General features: G+C 38.0%; 1 protein-coding gene across 2 annotated transcripts in view; it reads right to left on the bottom strand.

The window, feature by feature from the left end:
• The window catches only part of blnk (B cell linker), a 21,906-nt gene extending 6,186 nt beyond the window's left edge, over positions 1–15,720 (bottom strand). The window contains exons 1-7 of one of the 2 annotated variants that reach the window (XM_035172780.2): positions 15,482–15,720; positions 15,196–15,258; positions 6,469–6,515; positions 2,561–2,626; positions 2,022–2,068; positions 693–736; positions 490–610 (exon numbers count right to left, since the gene is read on the bottom strand). In XM_035172780.2, the coding sequence (XP_035028671.1) occupies positions 490–610; positions 693–736; positions 2,022–2,068; positions 2,561–2,626; positions 6,469–6,515; positions 15,196–15,258; positions 15,482–15,550 (457 nt within the window). In that variant the 5' untranslated portion in view covers positions 15,551–15,720. Of the gene's footprint in view, positions 1–489; positions 611–692; positions 737–2,021; positions 2,069–2,560; positions 2,627–4,439; positions 4,614–6,468; positions 6,516–15,195; positions 15,259–15,481 lie in introns of those variants that run through there. The other variant, XM_035172781.2, reaches the window with a different exon arrangement.

Here is a 15,720-nt window from a genome sequence, read left to right as displayed (position 1 = left end):
AAGCAGAAGTAGAAACAGGATATCAACATTTGCATGAAGCACCAATCTGAAACATCCTGTGAATGATCAGTGCGTATCCACTGAAGGGCTTAATGTACCAACTCCATTCGGCAGAAAAATGAATCACATGGAAACTAGTCTTCCATGTGAAAAGGACTCACCAAATTAAAGCTTTAAATCAAAGCTTATTCTACCTAATTCTGGTGTTTATTATTGTAATAGGTGGTCATGCCTAAATTTCTGTTACACATTTAGTGTTTTTAATTCGTTTATTAGTTCTTTAATATGTTTTATTCATGTTTTATTATATTTGAAAAGCACTTTGTAACTTAGTTTTAAGACGTGCTATACGTAAATAAAGATATTATTATGTTATATTTGTTATTGTTATTATTAATAAAATCATACATAAAAAAGTTTCATTGTAAAAAAGCAGTGAATAACGTGCAGATATGAGCAGCTCTACAAGTCAAACAGCTGTTTACTGACCAATGTACTCCCCCCTTGGGAAGGAGGCAGAGGGAGTTGTGGTGAAGACTCTTTGGCCGGGAGGAGGCTCGTAGCTGCCGTCCTGGTCGTCACCTAGATCCTCATACATACAGTCGTTATCCTGGGAACGACATACTTCCAATGTTTCAAACAAATATATCAGACAAAAGAAATATTTTAACTACTAGCAATTTCCAACTCACGTAATCAGGTTCAGAGAGATGATCATCCAAATCCCCGTCATCATCTGTACACACAAACATTTACAGGGATGTGATTGCAAAGGGTGAAATATATGAACCAGAGATGGGAGATTTCTTATTTTGTGAATTCATTAAACCCGCAGTTGCATAAAAGATATTAAATACCAGCATTAGATTAATCCAGGCAGATGTTCATTTTCTTATTTTAAATCAAAGCCTCATCTCTAGCCGAGCGTATCTCCTCCGCTCTCTGTTGAATAATCTCTCAACAAGTGATGCCATCACAATTTGAAAGAAGTAATTTGTACAGGAGCTTCACATAACCAAGCCCAGTGTGTTTCTCAAAACAACATCTGGAAACAGGTGAAGGGTGTATATAGATATAGATAAATAAATATGGCATATTTAATGTGGTATGTTGTGTTTCCCATTCACTTGAATAGGAGAGTGATTTCAGGCCTTTGGACCCCACTGTAAACTTGTTTCTAAAGCTCAGAAGCTCATAAGGCCAAGTTACTGACACGTCATTACAGGGTGATGAAATGAATGTGAAACAACGTGGGCTGAACCTGGTCAGATTCAGCAGCAAAACGTAAACTGCAAAGTTTTAGGTATTATTCCATTAAGCAGCCGGCAGGTGAGAATTTACTCTGAGGCAGATGGTGAATTAAAAAGGATTAATTGTGTTAAAAGTGTTGTGAAAGAGAATAAACACCACTCCAGGTACAGAAGTTCTGCAAAGTTCAGTAACACGACTGAATTCACGCTCTTGTGACTAAAAACACGAGGGTTTGTGAAACCCACACAGTCTAATTCTAGTCTTGAGACATAATTGACATTTCTCAATACATACTGTCTATGTGGAGACTTCTCTGCTATCAGTCTTTTTCCAAATCTGTCTTGTTCACAGTTCTCATTTCTGCAGAAATTCACTCCAGGGTGAGCTGAAGTTGACATGAGGCTTCAATAGTCGGACTTAGTCAAATCTTTCAGTTACAGTCCTTTTAGTGAGGAATTCCATTTTGTGTATCATGTTTCCTTGCTGAGTTTCAGTGTTTGGTGATATGAAGTGGGAATTTTGTTTTAAAAAAAAGTTGTAACTTTGCATAATATTCACTTGACATGGCAAATACTGTGAACCACTCACATATCAATAGTGCTCTTTGTGACCAGAGAGGTGGTCAGTAACTCATTCAATAAGGGCATTTGAGTGTTGTTACAAGACAGACATGAATAAAGAATAATTCCATGTGTCAATGTTGAATCAACAGATGGGGACTTCTTTACTTCATTAACACAGTTTCATTTGCAGCAGTGTAAAAGCCTTACCTCTGTAATCTCTCTCAGGTACCTTTGGACTTGGTTTGTGTTTAAATCTGTAATGTAAAGAGATATTGTGATGCATTAAAGTGGAATTGTTTGACAAGTGATACTTTGTCTTGGTGCAGGACAAGTTTGCACTTAAATAAATATAGACCTCTCACACTTTTACAGCACTGTGCTGTAAAAGTGTGAGAGGTCCATATTTATTTAAGTGCACCTGGCTGACTGATGTGCATATTTTACAGAAAGGATGAGAACAAATACAAGTGTCGTTATAGTATCTATCCTTACACGTCAATAGAGGACTTATTTCAGGAAAGGAAAGTGAGAGAACAGACATCTGTTGAAGATATTTTGGGTTTGTGGGTTTTCTCTCTTTCTAACGCATGTGAAAGAGGAATTGACATCCTCCCCCCGATGCATATGTATATGCGAACAAACACACACACACAAGACATTGAGAATTTTTAGATCACCAAACTTCCCAGAGGTTTGTTTCCCATGTCACAATAAAAACATTTTTTTTGTTAGAATGCAGCACTGACCTTCTTAGTTTATTCAGAAAGCTGTCATCTTTTTTCTTGATGTCCTGAATGATCTTTTGAAGCTGCCTGGAAAACACATAAACTTGTATTGTTATTCAGAGACAAATCTTCAGATGTATGCAATATTTTAAATATTAGAAGATGAACAACATTTAAAAGTTAAAATATGGATATATTTTCAGTTTGCAAAGTTACAATCAAAACATTGGGGAGATAGATGCAGTATATCCACAAGACTGCTCTGTAATTTCCCAACTATACAAAATTGTTTATCATAATTTATAACATCTTTGTTATACTCAAATCAGGGGTAGGGAACATCTGGGCTGTATAAGGCCCGCAAAATAATTCTTAAATTAGAAAAGACACTCAGAAAAAAAAAAAGAACAGGAAAAATGATCTTGTGACAGCATTTTTTTCCTGCAATAAAAAAGCAACATGAACAGAAGACTAACATGTGGGACTAACAGGGAGGCTGGAAGTCAGTCAGAGTTAAAGGTCCTGAGAGAAGGTCTCTACAATGTCTAGATCATGATTTTGTGGGCTCAAAAGAAAGAAAACCAGACTTTCTCATTCAACCCACTGTTACCTCCACTAAAATCGGTGCTTCTTTCAGTTGGCACTGAACATTATACATTACGTCCACATTTGTGCATCAGACAGGCTACGCAGAAAACATTGAATGCTTCTAAAAATAAATCGAATGTTGGAACCCTAACCCTAACCCAAATTATGTAAACATGTATATTTTTGTAGTTTGCGGGGACGAGGGCGTTCTAATCACAATTGCTAGCATGCAGCTAAACTTCGTGAGTTGAAAGGACAAATACTGATGGATAAAAAGTGAGCTAACAGCTAAGTTGTGAGCCAACAGGTGAAAATTGAGCTAACAGCCTAGGAGTGAGCTAACAGCTAAGATGTGAGCTAACAGCTAAGAAGTGAGCTAACAGGTATAAAGTGAGCTACAAGCCTATGAGTGAGCTAACTGCTAAGAAGTGAGGCAGTAGCTAAGAAGTAAGCTAACAGCTGACAGGTGAGCTAACAGCTAGGACGCTGAAACCTCGTGCAGAAGGAGAAGTGGTAAGGGAGCCCTTTTGTTGCTGTGGAGTTGCTGAATCCAGAAGGAGGAAAACATTGAAGGACACAACAAGAAATGTACATGTTGTTCATTTGTGTCCTGTGATGAAACAACAGACATAACAAATATGGACTAACTTGCCATTTTTGTGATTGTTATCTCTGCAGAGTTTGATACCAGGAAAGATTTACTGACTTTATTTGCATTGAAGTACCAAAGGTGGGTATTTATTTGAACAAGCTGTTTTGGCTAAAACCAGCTAATGACTTCATCATCATCATCATCATCAGACATCGGACTCCTCTCCAAACCGAAGCAGTTGCAGCCATCTCATCAGAGAGGTTAGTGTAATATATGTATTCAATAATTCAGTAAGGGCCTTGAAGGAGGTTATAGAAATTGAGATTGGCCTTTGATAGGAAACATTTTCTCCACCCCTGCTCTTGATAAATCCCTACTTTAGACCTTTTTTACAGTAGCCATCTGGCATGGCACTTGGAAGAAACACTTGATTAGGCTAATGTGAATAATTAGTTACCTGCTACTTCATGTCATAATGACTTCATAATGACTTCTGAACATATTTTCTACAGTTTAAACCCCTTTGTCACTTTGTCAAAGAAAAAAAAACATTTTACCACAAAAGTCTTTTAAAACTTCAAATTAAAAACATTCATTTTTGTCCAAGGTACCAAACATGGCAACAGTTTAGCAGATATTTGAAAGGATTTGCAAAAAGTGACAGCGTGTCATCGTCCACATACGTAGATACTAAAGTTCAAATAAAACTGGACCTCTTACCGAAACTTTGCCGCGGCAGGAGTGGTGAATTTACTTAACATATCCATATTCATGTTAAACCCGGCAGTTTACGTTTTTTGGCTGTTCACCCCTCTTGTGCATTAAGCCTGTGGTGTCAGTTTTTTTGCAGCAGCGTAAATGAATGCTGTTTGGCTAAAAGTCCCGTCTTTGTCATAGAGGGGAGGGAATGTGTTCATACCCGCATCTGTGAGAAAAATCACTTCTCTATTCCACTCCCTGCGTCAGACACACACACACACACACACACACACACACACACACACACACACACACACACACACACACACACACACACACACACACACACACACACACACAAACCTCTTGCATCACATCTCACTCGACTCTAAATTCTACTTCCACCACTAACCCTAACCCAGACACTGCCATTTTAACTGCTACTCCCAAATAAATAGTGGCGTCCACTATCAAGTGGTCTCACACCTTTGGACCCCACTCTATATACTGTATATCACCTGACCAAGGTCACTGGAGGAGGGCTTCGAGTCCATGTTTTGGAACCGTTTTGGTCTTTTTTCCATGTACAAAGAAAACTGCACAACTACATTTTAAAAGCTTCCTCTTTACAAAGGATCTTTGTCATTACTGATGTCACTACTGGGCACCAGGGCTGTTTTTAGTCTAGGTCTTTGGAAAAGGTCATGCTCGATGTGACATGGAAAGTACCATGTTGTAATCTTGAGTATTTTGTATATATAGAAGGGTCAATAAATGTGTGTTGATCCTTTCCTCATTCAGATGGCAGGAGGATGTGTGTGTGTGTGTGTGTGTGTGTGTGTGTGTGTCTGACCACCAAGGGGATTTTTTGCAAAATAAATGTCTGCTCTGCCTCTGATCACAGTGAACCACAGCCACAGTGAACCACAGCAGAGAGGGATAAACCAAGACGCTGTCTGTGTTGAGAAATGTCCACAACTATTAAAGAATTAAAGAGACAACTCTGGATTTTTAAGGAAGCATTATGAGACAAAAAGCCATTTGTCACTATTCAGTCTGGAAATAAATGGGAAATTATTTGGAAAAACTACTGCACATGAGTCTTTACCATCTTTCATACTGTAGCTTTGACCTGCACAGAAATGAATAAAAAACTAAATTCAAATTAAGTGAAATTTAATTTGCAAAGTTTGTTCAGGATATACATCAATAGTTTGATTAAAGTTTCACTTGCATGTTAACAAAATTCAGCTCATAATTTAAAACAAATGTATACTTTAAATATTTTTCAGTGGACTTGACAGAGAAATCCAACCTCACATGAATTTGAAAATGGATTAAAATTTCTTGTAAAATTTGTAATTTTAATATGCATTAAACCATAAATAGAACCTTTCATTTTTTGCGATATAGACTTTCGAAGGAACAATGCTTTTTCAAACACAAATATCTGTAATTATGCACATATCAATTATAAATACTCAAATATATATAAAATAGATACATACATCACATAACTCTTTTTTATTTAATGGTCTCAGTTTATGTGAGACACACATGTCCACACCCACACAAGCGACACACACATGGGGATAAATGAAGAGGAACATATTTCACAAACATGAACACATGCTCACAAATGTGCAGCTGCAGCCAGACAGGCAGACCAACAATAACAAAATAACTGTATGCATGTACACCCACCTGTTAACTTATTTTATTTTAAGTATGAAGGTTTTTATATCTTATACACTGGCATAAATCACTTAACTTTTTGTCACCTGCTGTCATTTTGAATTCTTTACTTAAAAATGATCAAAACTGACTATCCCAATGGAAATGTATAGTATTGTGTATTTTGGCAATGACCTCAGTGCTCCTCCATGATGTTACACTAATGACAGTAGCAGCAGATGATTTAGGACACAGGTGCTTCGAATGATAGAGCGTGAAACATATGGAAAGAAAAGAACTGAGGGATGGAGAGAGGCTGAAGAGAAGTGGGTATGATGGAGGTGTGTGATGACTGATGTATTTAAGTGTTACTCACGGTTGGTGGATGAGACTAAACTTGCTCATGTCACTGTCAGACAGGTTCTGTGAAAGCATCAGAGAAATCAGTTTTAAACACATGAAAAACTGGAGACCACAGAGTTCACACTCGACTGTGATTCCTTGTAGCAGAGATGACCCTGCAACCTTGTCACTTCACTAAATACATGTGTTTGAGCAGAGGTGGTGGTACTTGTAGAAATGCAGTACCTCTCCGCTAACAGAAGAGGGCAGCATCTCACAAAGGGCCACTTTCTAATGTCACCTCATTTTATTTCTGGAGAGCTAATAGTGAGATGCAGGGTCAGAAATTGTCACATACATCACAATCATGCATATATTATTATAATACCTTGCAGGACTTCACTTTCACACAGGCCATTATTCATGGCCAGATATTGCAGCACCTTTACAGAGACCTTGGAGGTTGGGTGCCTTGCTCAAGGGCTTACTGATGATATATATAGATGATATAAATATGTATATGGGGAACAGTAAGAACAGGAGCAGTAAGTCAAATCTTTTTATTTATGGACTGTTTGCCACTGATGTATTGCAACAATGACACCAAAAATATCCAAACACAGTGGGAGTCAATATCACGGAGAACGGAAAGGGCGGAGACTTAATCTCTTAAAAGAAAAGCACGGATACAAATGTGTGTTTTTTCCCCCATTACCCCGTTTCCCTCTTGCAAATAAAAACTGTCAACTTTCAGGTGAAGAGCTTGTTCCTCTTTTCAAACAACACACTAACACCACAGTCACAGTTTTAATAAATCAACAAACCTTTAAAAAGTGTCCGACTTCTTGCTGCATTCAAATTTTTATTGCATTTTAGTGTCTGTGTTACAGTAAGACAATTGAGATTTGTAAATGAAAGGAAAATGATTACCATAAAATATGCAACAAATCCCACTAAATTATGTATCCCCCTCACCATTCATAATTCATCGCTCCAGGTCGTTACCAGCTCCGTCTCTCCTCTGTTTTATTATTATTGTAATGAAATGAAAATCCACGACAACAAACGTTTGTGAGAACGTGTGTATTGTTCTCCTGCGTTTGTAAGATATCAAATGAACAAATGGATAGAAGCTTGTTAGAAGGGGTTAATGTATGAGGTGTGGGTCTAACGTGGTTAGTTCATTTACACATGAGTAATGCATGGACGGCCCTTTATCTGCAGCGTCTCCTGTGGAACATGTGTAATGATGTACTGTTAATGCCCCTGCAGTTGATTGTGTGGTAGTTTTTCAAAGCTGCTTATAATGTATCCTAGACTTTCCACAGGGAGGGGCTTGAAAATGCAGCTCACAATACACCAGTGTGTGAAAATGGGCACTTCGGTGCAACAGAAACATGCATTATCTCTTTAAGCAGAGCTTTTGATTTAATCATTTGTAAATCAGAGAGTGAGATCACTTAATATGAAAGGCTTTACCTCCTTCAAAGAGCTGAACCTTGGCCTCACAGATACACTCTTGATCATCCCACTAGCTTACAGGGAAGAAAAAAAACCTGTCTGTATAAAATCAGACTTAGCCTTTTGACACCGAATAAAATATCAAATAGTCCGCCCCAGTGGATACTCTGGCATTGGTCCCACATTGAATTATTTATAGAATTGTCTGTGCTTGTTCGAATGAGACACAACAGTTTTACAAGCTGCAGCCTCTGTTTACTATAGACTCGAACCCTCACTCACAGTATAAAACACTCAGTCACATTTAAATTTGTACATGTTTTTATGTCTTATATTCAGTCCACAACAACAGAGATTCACTTCACTTCAAAGTCAGCTTTATTTCTTACTGGCAATGATCTGCATTTCAATTCATGAGCTGTAGATTATTTCTATATATGGTTTATTTGTCTATATTTTACATCTAAGATTTCTTTTAAAACCATCTTGTGTGAGATTTAAAAATGTCTGACTTGTGACACCATGTAAAAGTATAGTATTATATGGGTCTCTTCTGATGGGCAGGTGATGGATTTTAATAATATCTCTGCACTGAAATCAATCCCATTTGAGTGACTATATGGGTAATTTGTCATCCTCATCTCAATGGTAATTTCTGTCGTAATTACCAACTAGTCTTTTGGGGTATGTGCCAGTCCTCTAAAAACTTAAATCCTGTCTAGAGAAACATCTCTGCCTCCTAAAGTGAATATTTAACGTTCATTCCAAGTTTTTTCTCTACAGGGAAGAGTTGTTTTTTCTTCTACGTCTTTTTACAAAAATCGTCTCAGTGTGAAATTTGCCCTCATTTGCAGTCAAAAAAGTTTTTGCAAATCTGATAGACACATAGGCTGTTTAAGAACAAGCATGACAACGGATAACAAGGAAAGCCATCACAAACACCATGGAATCTGAAAATGTGTGCACCCTCTCTCTGGGAAAGTCGACTTTTCTCTCCACCTTGAGTGTGACTGTTTCAGTCAGATATAAAACTTTTGATTTCTGTCTTTTGATTTTCATGTGGTTACAAAACATGTATTATGAACTTACAGAGCCAAATACGTTCTCAAAGGCTACTGGAAATTGTTTTGCAGAAATACAGGATTTCTAAATTGTATGTTTTGGAAAATTGTCAATTTCGAACCCATCAGTTCAATAGCTGTTAACTAACTCCTAAGCTGTGAACTGACTGACCAACATTGCTACGTTGGGCTACGGATGTTCAGGATTATTTCTTTAGTTTAAAACCGATCACATCAGAGTAATTTATAAGATGCTATAATCCTATAAAAACTCTACACATAGCAGCTTCAAATAATGGTAGAAAATCCGCTTGTGACCACCCGAGGGCCTCAATTTAAGAATGTGTTCTTAAAATGAGGTGTGGTCAGATGCATTGTTGGTGCACTGTTGTCTTGAGGCAGCGGAAAATGATTTCACAACCAAAATCCCGGTCGGAAGTCAGTGACACATTGTTATTTTTAGGAAGCATCATCAAGATAGTGCCTATGTAGGCAAGTGCACAACACATGTACACTCTGCGTGTTACACACACACTGGTGGTCTGCTCATGCTGGTTTTCACTTGCCTTTCACTTGTCTGCAGAGAATTGTTCTCTCTTATTACCTGGCAAGTCTGCTTTTATAATGGCGAGTGTAAGCACATCTGGCTTTTAATGGGAGATGGCATCCTGTGTATTGCAGGATACAACCAAAACACAGGCATACTATTATTAAGAAACAAAGTACAACCCTTTAGAACCATGCACCTGGCACAGTGTCTTTTTCCTATACACTGTAGATTCAGTAGATTTTACAAAAATCTCCTGATAAAGCACATATCATTTGTATTTCAGTATTCCACAGCAGGTGTTTGATACCAACAACAAAGTCATCATGCGATACAAGTTGCCATAGATGTGTGCATAGGCTCCCCTCGTTGAGTGGCCTTTGTTTGTAGTGTGGATGTCAAACACACAAGTTGAAAGTGACTTCTTCAACCAGCCACAGTGTCACAGAGATGGAGGCTGACAGTTCTTTTGATCCACTACACACTTCTTTTAATCTGTCTACCAGTGTGATCGAACAGGCATCAAAAAGATGGAGATTACCTTTATCTGAGCTTAGCTGGCTCACTGTCATTCCCATCCACACTGTAGTACATTGTTGTGTATTGCCAGCCACCTCTCAACCAGAATGACTTATTTCTCCATTCATTCTTAACAAATGATGAGGAGATATTGTAGGTGTAAGGTGAAGAAGATGCATCCCAGGCAGAGCGTGGTGTTTTCCTCTGACAGCAGTTTAAAGCTGTGCTGCCTACTAACTTGTATCTACTGATTTTATGACCTTTGCTCCATCTACTGTATAAACTTCATATAAATATGCAAAGTAAGTCAAAGGCAAAGTTCAGGAGCGACACACTGGCTGCATGACATTCAGACCCTCTCTGCCCTTAGCACATAATGACCTTAGTACGTGATGACTCAATCCTCCTTTTCCCGCTGCAATTCAGCAGGCATAAGGTTTACAAATGTTTGTGATCATGCATGTATATGAAACTCACAGCAACATGTCTTAATCTTGCAGAAACATACAGTATTATATTTATGCATTTTTAGATATAATAGGTGAATGAACACTGGAGGTTTCAACATCAGACTTGTGTAGGTTCCATACTAGGGTTGGAGGAATTTGTCGTCTACCTGCGAGTGGCTTAGCCCATCATCTGTATTTTGGGGGAGGGGGGATTTGGTTAATTTATTTTGTGGCCTGCCTCCTCAAAAATTCCTTCAACTCTATAGATAATTGACCGAGGAACTGGTACTTACTACAGTCATTCATTCAGTCCTTCATGACTCTATCCGCTCCTACTTGCAGATACAGCTGTCCTTCCTGAAATGCTACAGCTTCTCAGTGTCCATACGATTTCTTTTGTGGCCACGTCACAATATCATCATTGATCACCACTTAATGGTCAATACTTTTCTTTAATGGGTCAGACTGTGAAAAACAAATTATTATACTTGTGTAAGAATCTTTTGCTACACTACACATTTACTAATTCGACATCTTACTTCTGTTAGGTTCTTCAGCTTGCCAGTTGTGTCAGTGTTATTATGCCAAAATAATTCTCTTGCATCACATCTCACTCGACTCTAAATTCTACTTCCACCACTAACCCTAACCCAGACACTGCCATTTTAACTGCTACTCCCAACTAAATAATGGCGTCCACTATCAAGTGGTCTCACACCTTTGGACCCCACTCTATATACTGTATATCACCTGACCGAGGTCACTGGAGGAGGCCTTCGAGTTAGTGCATGTATGTTTTGGAACCGTTTGGGTCTTTTTTCATGTACAAAGAAAACTGCACAACTACGTTTTAAAAGCTTCCTCTTTACAAAGGATCTTGGTCATTACTGATGTCACTGCTGGGCACCAGGGCTGTTTTTAGTCTAGGTCTATGGAAAAGGTCATGCTCGATTTGACATGGTACCATGTTGTAATCCTGAGTATTTTCTACATATGGAAGGGTCAATATGCCAAAATAGTCACAAACAGTCAAATTTATATTCTTCTTTGCAAAGAGCTCTTCTGTGAACTTGTTGATACTGGCATGGACCCTTGTGCATGTGGGCCACACGCACACAAACACAAATTTGCAAATATATCGATTTGTGGGCTGGGTCTGGAACAGAAAGTGAAATTTCACTTCCAGATTCCACTGCAAAAGAGGAACTGGATATTTACAAAGAGCGACACTGAAGGTAAAAGCACCACCTACTGAGATACTGAGATAAATTGTGTCTCATATCTTCAGAGTAATGAATTTCGGAGATAAAAATGTCAAAACAAAAATCTGCGAAAATGCAGATTGAATATTAAGACTACATTATTATTACACACAAGTGAGCTGTGTGACAGAGACAAAATACAAGGTCACACAAGGACAGGACAAAACATGATTTATATTCAAAGTGTGTTTTTTCAGTTTTAGTATAATATTGATCAGATAATCCATCAGCTAACCACCATCAACTGTATATTTATACATTAATGTTTACCTCCACTTAATCTCTCACTATAATATACTATTTATACAAAGGCTTTTCCATCTTGTAGTTGTATTGATAATAATTTATGTTACTAATTGTACAATAAAATAGCGATGAATACATTACTTTGTAAACGATTGTATTATTCTGTAAAAATAGATCACATAAAAAAGTAATTAATCATTTGAAAATGCAATGGGGAATAAAAAAGAGGACTTTGAATTGATATATTAATATTAATTAATAAATATGAATTAAAATCAAATAAATAAATTCAGTCATTGAATTAAAAATGCAGATTTTAATTAAACATTGAAAAGGTCCATTTCCTTTCCCATTTGCATTCCAATTTCTCCTCTGTGTTTCCTTTTCTAATTAACTGTTTGATTTTCTTAGTTATTTGAGTTCTTCTCTTCTGTCTCCCCATGACACTTTTTGCTGACAGCTATCCGTAAACCCACACTGTTATTGTGGCTACAAACAAACAGAAATTAGGTTGCCATTATGTCTGTAGTGTTGACTGAATAGGTTATACGCCACCCTGGGGAGGCATAGAGTCACTGCATCGTGGGGCTTGGATGAGCATGGTAAACTAAGTTGATTTATTGATGGCAAAACAAACAGTATTTTGCTGATGCTCTCGTTGGTTTGTTTCAGCCGGTGAACTGCAATGTCCTGAAGTCTGAATTTCACCACTCTGCAGAGGGATTTTGATTGGTAATGACAGATACAGGAAGCAGAGTCATGTGACGACTCCCTGCTGCAAGATGAGAGAGGGAGGGGAAGAAGAGAAAAATAGAGAGAAGACAGAGGTGGAATTAACCAGCTAACACTAAGTCAGATCGATTTTTTCATTACCTAATACTCCTATCAATGCGTACTAGCACAGTGACCACCCATGAAATCAAACTGATAGAGTGTGACTTGGAAGAATTGTTAGAGCAAAGGTGTGTGTAGACCATTGTGAGGCCATGATGAAATATACTTGTTTAATACGGGCCTGTGTGTACCTGAGTTTAATAGAGCTCTGGTGCACTGGTTTAGCTATGGGATCAATTAGACAATACACCTACTATATATATATGTATTTTTCATGTATTTTTAGTTTGACTGATACAAATCCACAGGGAGCATATTTTAGGTGGTGAATAATCTGTGGGACTTTGTGGGAGTACAGTATTTTAGTGGTGCATTATCCCACCTGAGATGGAATAAGTTCAGGGTCAGTGATTAATGAATAGAAGAGTAGATCCTTGCTCTCAGGAAGTGGCCAATAAAAAGATGCATATGAATGAATGAATGCTTTGAGTGGCAGTGCACAGGACGTATTACTGAGGTATTAATAGGATCCTCAAAATACCAAATATTAGGAAGTTATAAACCCATGCTTAAGTTATTTCACTGCATAAAATCCTCTTCCCCCTCATGACTGAGGCAGATTAAATGATACTTAACTTAAATAAGTAGGGATCACAGCTTTAATAGCCTAGTGACTCATTTCACAGTTCTTACTTTCTGTGAAAATGAGACGCTGACAGTTTTCTCCTGCACTCACTGTGGCAGTGTGCTTCTCAGAAGTATCAGAGGTCCCTCAGAGACTGTCCACATGTGGATCATGGTGTCTAACAGAGGTGTAGTGCTATTTGTTTAAGTACCAGAGTGCACCTATGATGCGAGTGCATCCGTGCGTGGGCACGGTTAAATTGTAGCTCATTACGTAACTAGTGTTCCTATGGTGGCAACTTTACCTAGATTGTATAAGTATATCTGAGACCTTAGACAGACATTTATCACACTGGGAATATTACCTGGCAGTCAGCCAAGCATCTTGAATATACAGTGGCTGTAGCAGGTTGTAATTAGCGTGGCATTAAGCAATAGAGGAGAATGAACACAATGTGCCTGGTTGAAACACAAGTGTAATAGGCTGGCTTTGTAATTTATTCTTACTAATGCATCATAGATAAACAGTCAGAAGAGGGGATGATGAATGAAATGATGTTTTACTGCTGTAACAGCTTTATTAGTTAACATTAGCTTGGTAAAGACGATCCTGTCATGAGTCACAACAGTTGCAATGCTCAGTAATCACTATTACAATATGGGTTGAGTACTCAGTCATAATTACTACATTATTAGATGAGTAATTAGTAATTCTACATTATTAGATGAGTACTCAGTAATAATTACTACATTATTAGATGAGGACTCAGTAATACTACATTATTAGATGAGTACTTAGTAATACTACACTATTAGCTGAGTACTCAGTAATCTAATTGGTTTCTAATCCTGACCTTAAAACCAAGTCTTAACCCTTAAACAGCCCTTTGAAGAAGTGACGACCGGCCAAAATGTCCTCACTTTCCAAAAATGTCCTCACTCTGTAGATTACAGGAACACACACCCACACAGACACCACACACAGACACCACACACACACACACACACACACACAGACTTATAAGGTGAAAACAATACCAGCCCCACCGTCGTGACTGGTAAAAATAATTACATTCACTGAGCCACTACAGGCACAAATATTGTGATTCCACTGTTCTGATGTGCTCCTGCAGTTCTACACCTATGGTGACAAAAGCAGCGAGAGTGAGAGTCCTTTCAAAGCAGAAGTTCCAACTGACTCACTCACTTCCAGGTCAGAAGGCCCCTCATTACAAACTGTGTGTGGGAAGTCATGCAAGCAAGTTTACATGGGTACGTTTCATATCCTGCAAACTCTCCTTTGCGTTTCAACTGTGACAATTTCTTGGGTTGTTTAACATTTTAAGTTAACTTTATTCCTCAATTTATTCAAGAAATATCAATTAAAAGGTTCAGGATTTAGAAACACTTGTAGCTGAACAAGAGGGAAAAAAGTCCAAACTGCTGCAAACATATTTGACCTTAAAATAAGAGTGAAACATGTTTTTTAAGTAAATTCATTTTTTCATTTTTAGCAAAATGGGCACAAATTAATAAAACTAATCAAATTGTCCTGCTGTTTTTAATATGGTTATCATAATAATGATAATGATTGCTTGGAAGGATTTGTCCATTTTAATGTAATTAGAATAATAAACTAAACACAACTACAACCACGATATTCTCCTTAACAGATTAGTAGAATTTGAAACTTGAAGAGGGACAGAGTATTTTCTGAGAAAGCAGGTAAAATATGAAAAATGTGAGGGATTAACTCACCAGGAATCGTTGTCCATTAATCCTCAGCTTTCTTACGGTGGTAGCACATTCTTGCATTTTGTTCTGAGGGCAGTAAACATTGATTTTAGTTTCTGAATTTACATGTAAACAGAGATCACTTGTCTTTATGATCCCTCTGTCTTAACATTTGCTTGAGCTGTGTATAGTTTGCATGAAGAGAAATTGTCAAACATGACATGATCCACTGTAGGTCAACTAGCCTCATTTAGTATCCACTGGTTTTCTGCCAGTGCTTTATTTTTTCTCCTGTTTTTCTTGTACTCACCTGGCACATGAAGAGGGCTACCTGTCCCGGGTCCCAGCCCTCACACTCCTCTCTGGACGGAACGTTCATTTCTGTCTCAACAGGAAACCTCTGAGCGGGACTGTGCGTTTGAAAGTACAGTAATAGACTGACCCGTCGGCACGGAACGACACACCATCCAGCTTCAGCAGGGAGAAGTACACATGGGGAGGTCACCTCATTAGAGCCCAGACATATTATCCGTCTCTAAAAAAATCAAG

The sequence above is a fragment of the Hippoglossus stenolepis genome, chromosome 12, assembly GCF_022539355.2.
Source record: "Hippoglossus stenolepis isolate QCI-W04-F060 chromosome 12, HSTE1.2, whole genome shotgun sequence".
Lineage (NCBI taxonomy): Eukaryota > Metazoa > Chordata > Actinopteri > Pleuronectiformes > Pleuronectidae > Hippoglossus > Hippoglossus stenolepis.
This window is presented reverse-complemented; position numbering and strand designations above follow the sequence as displayed.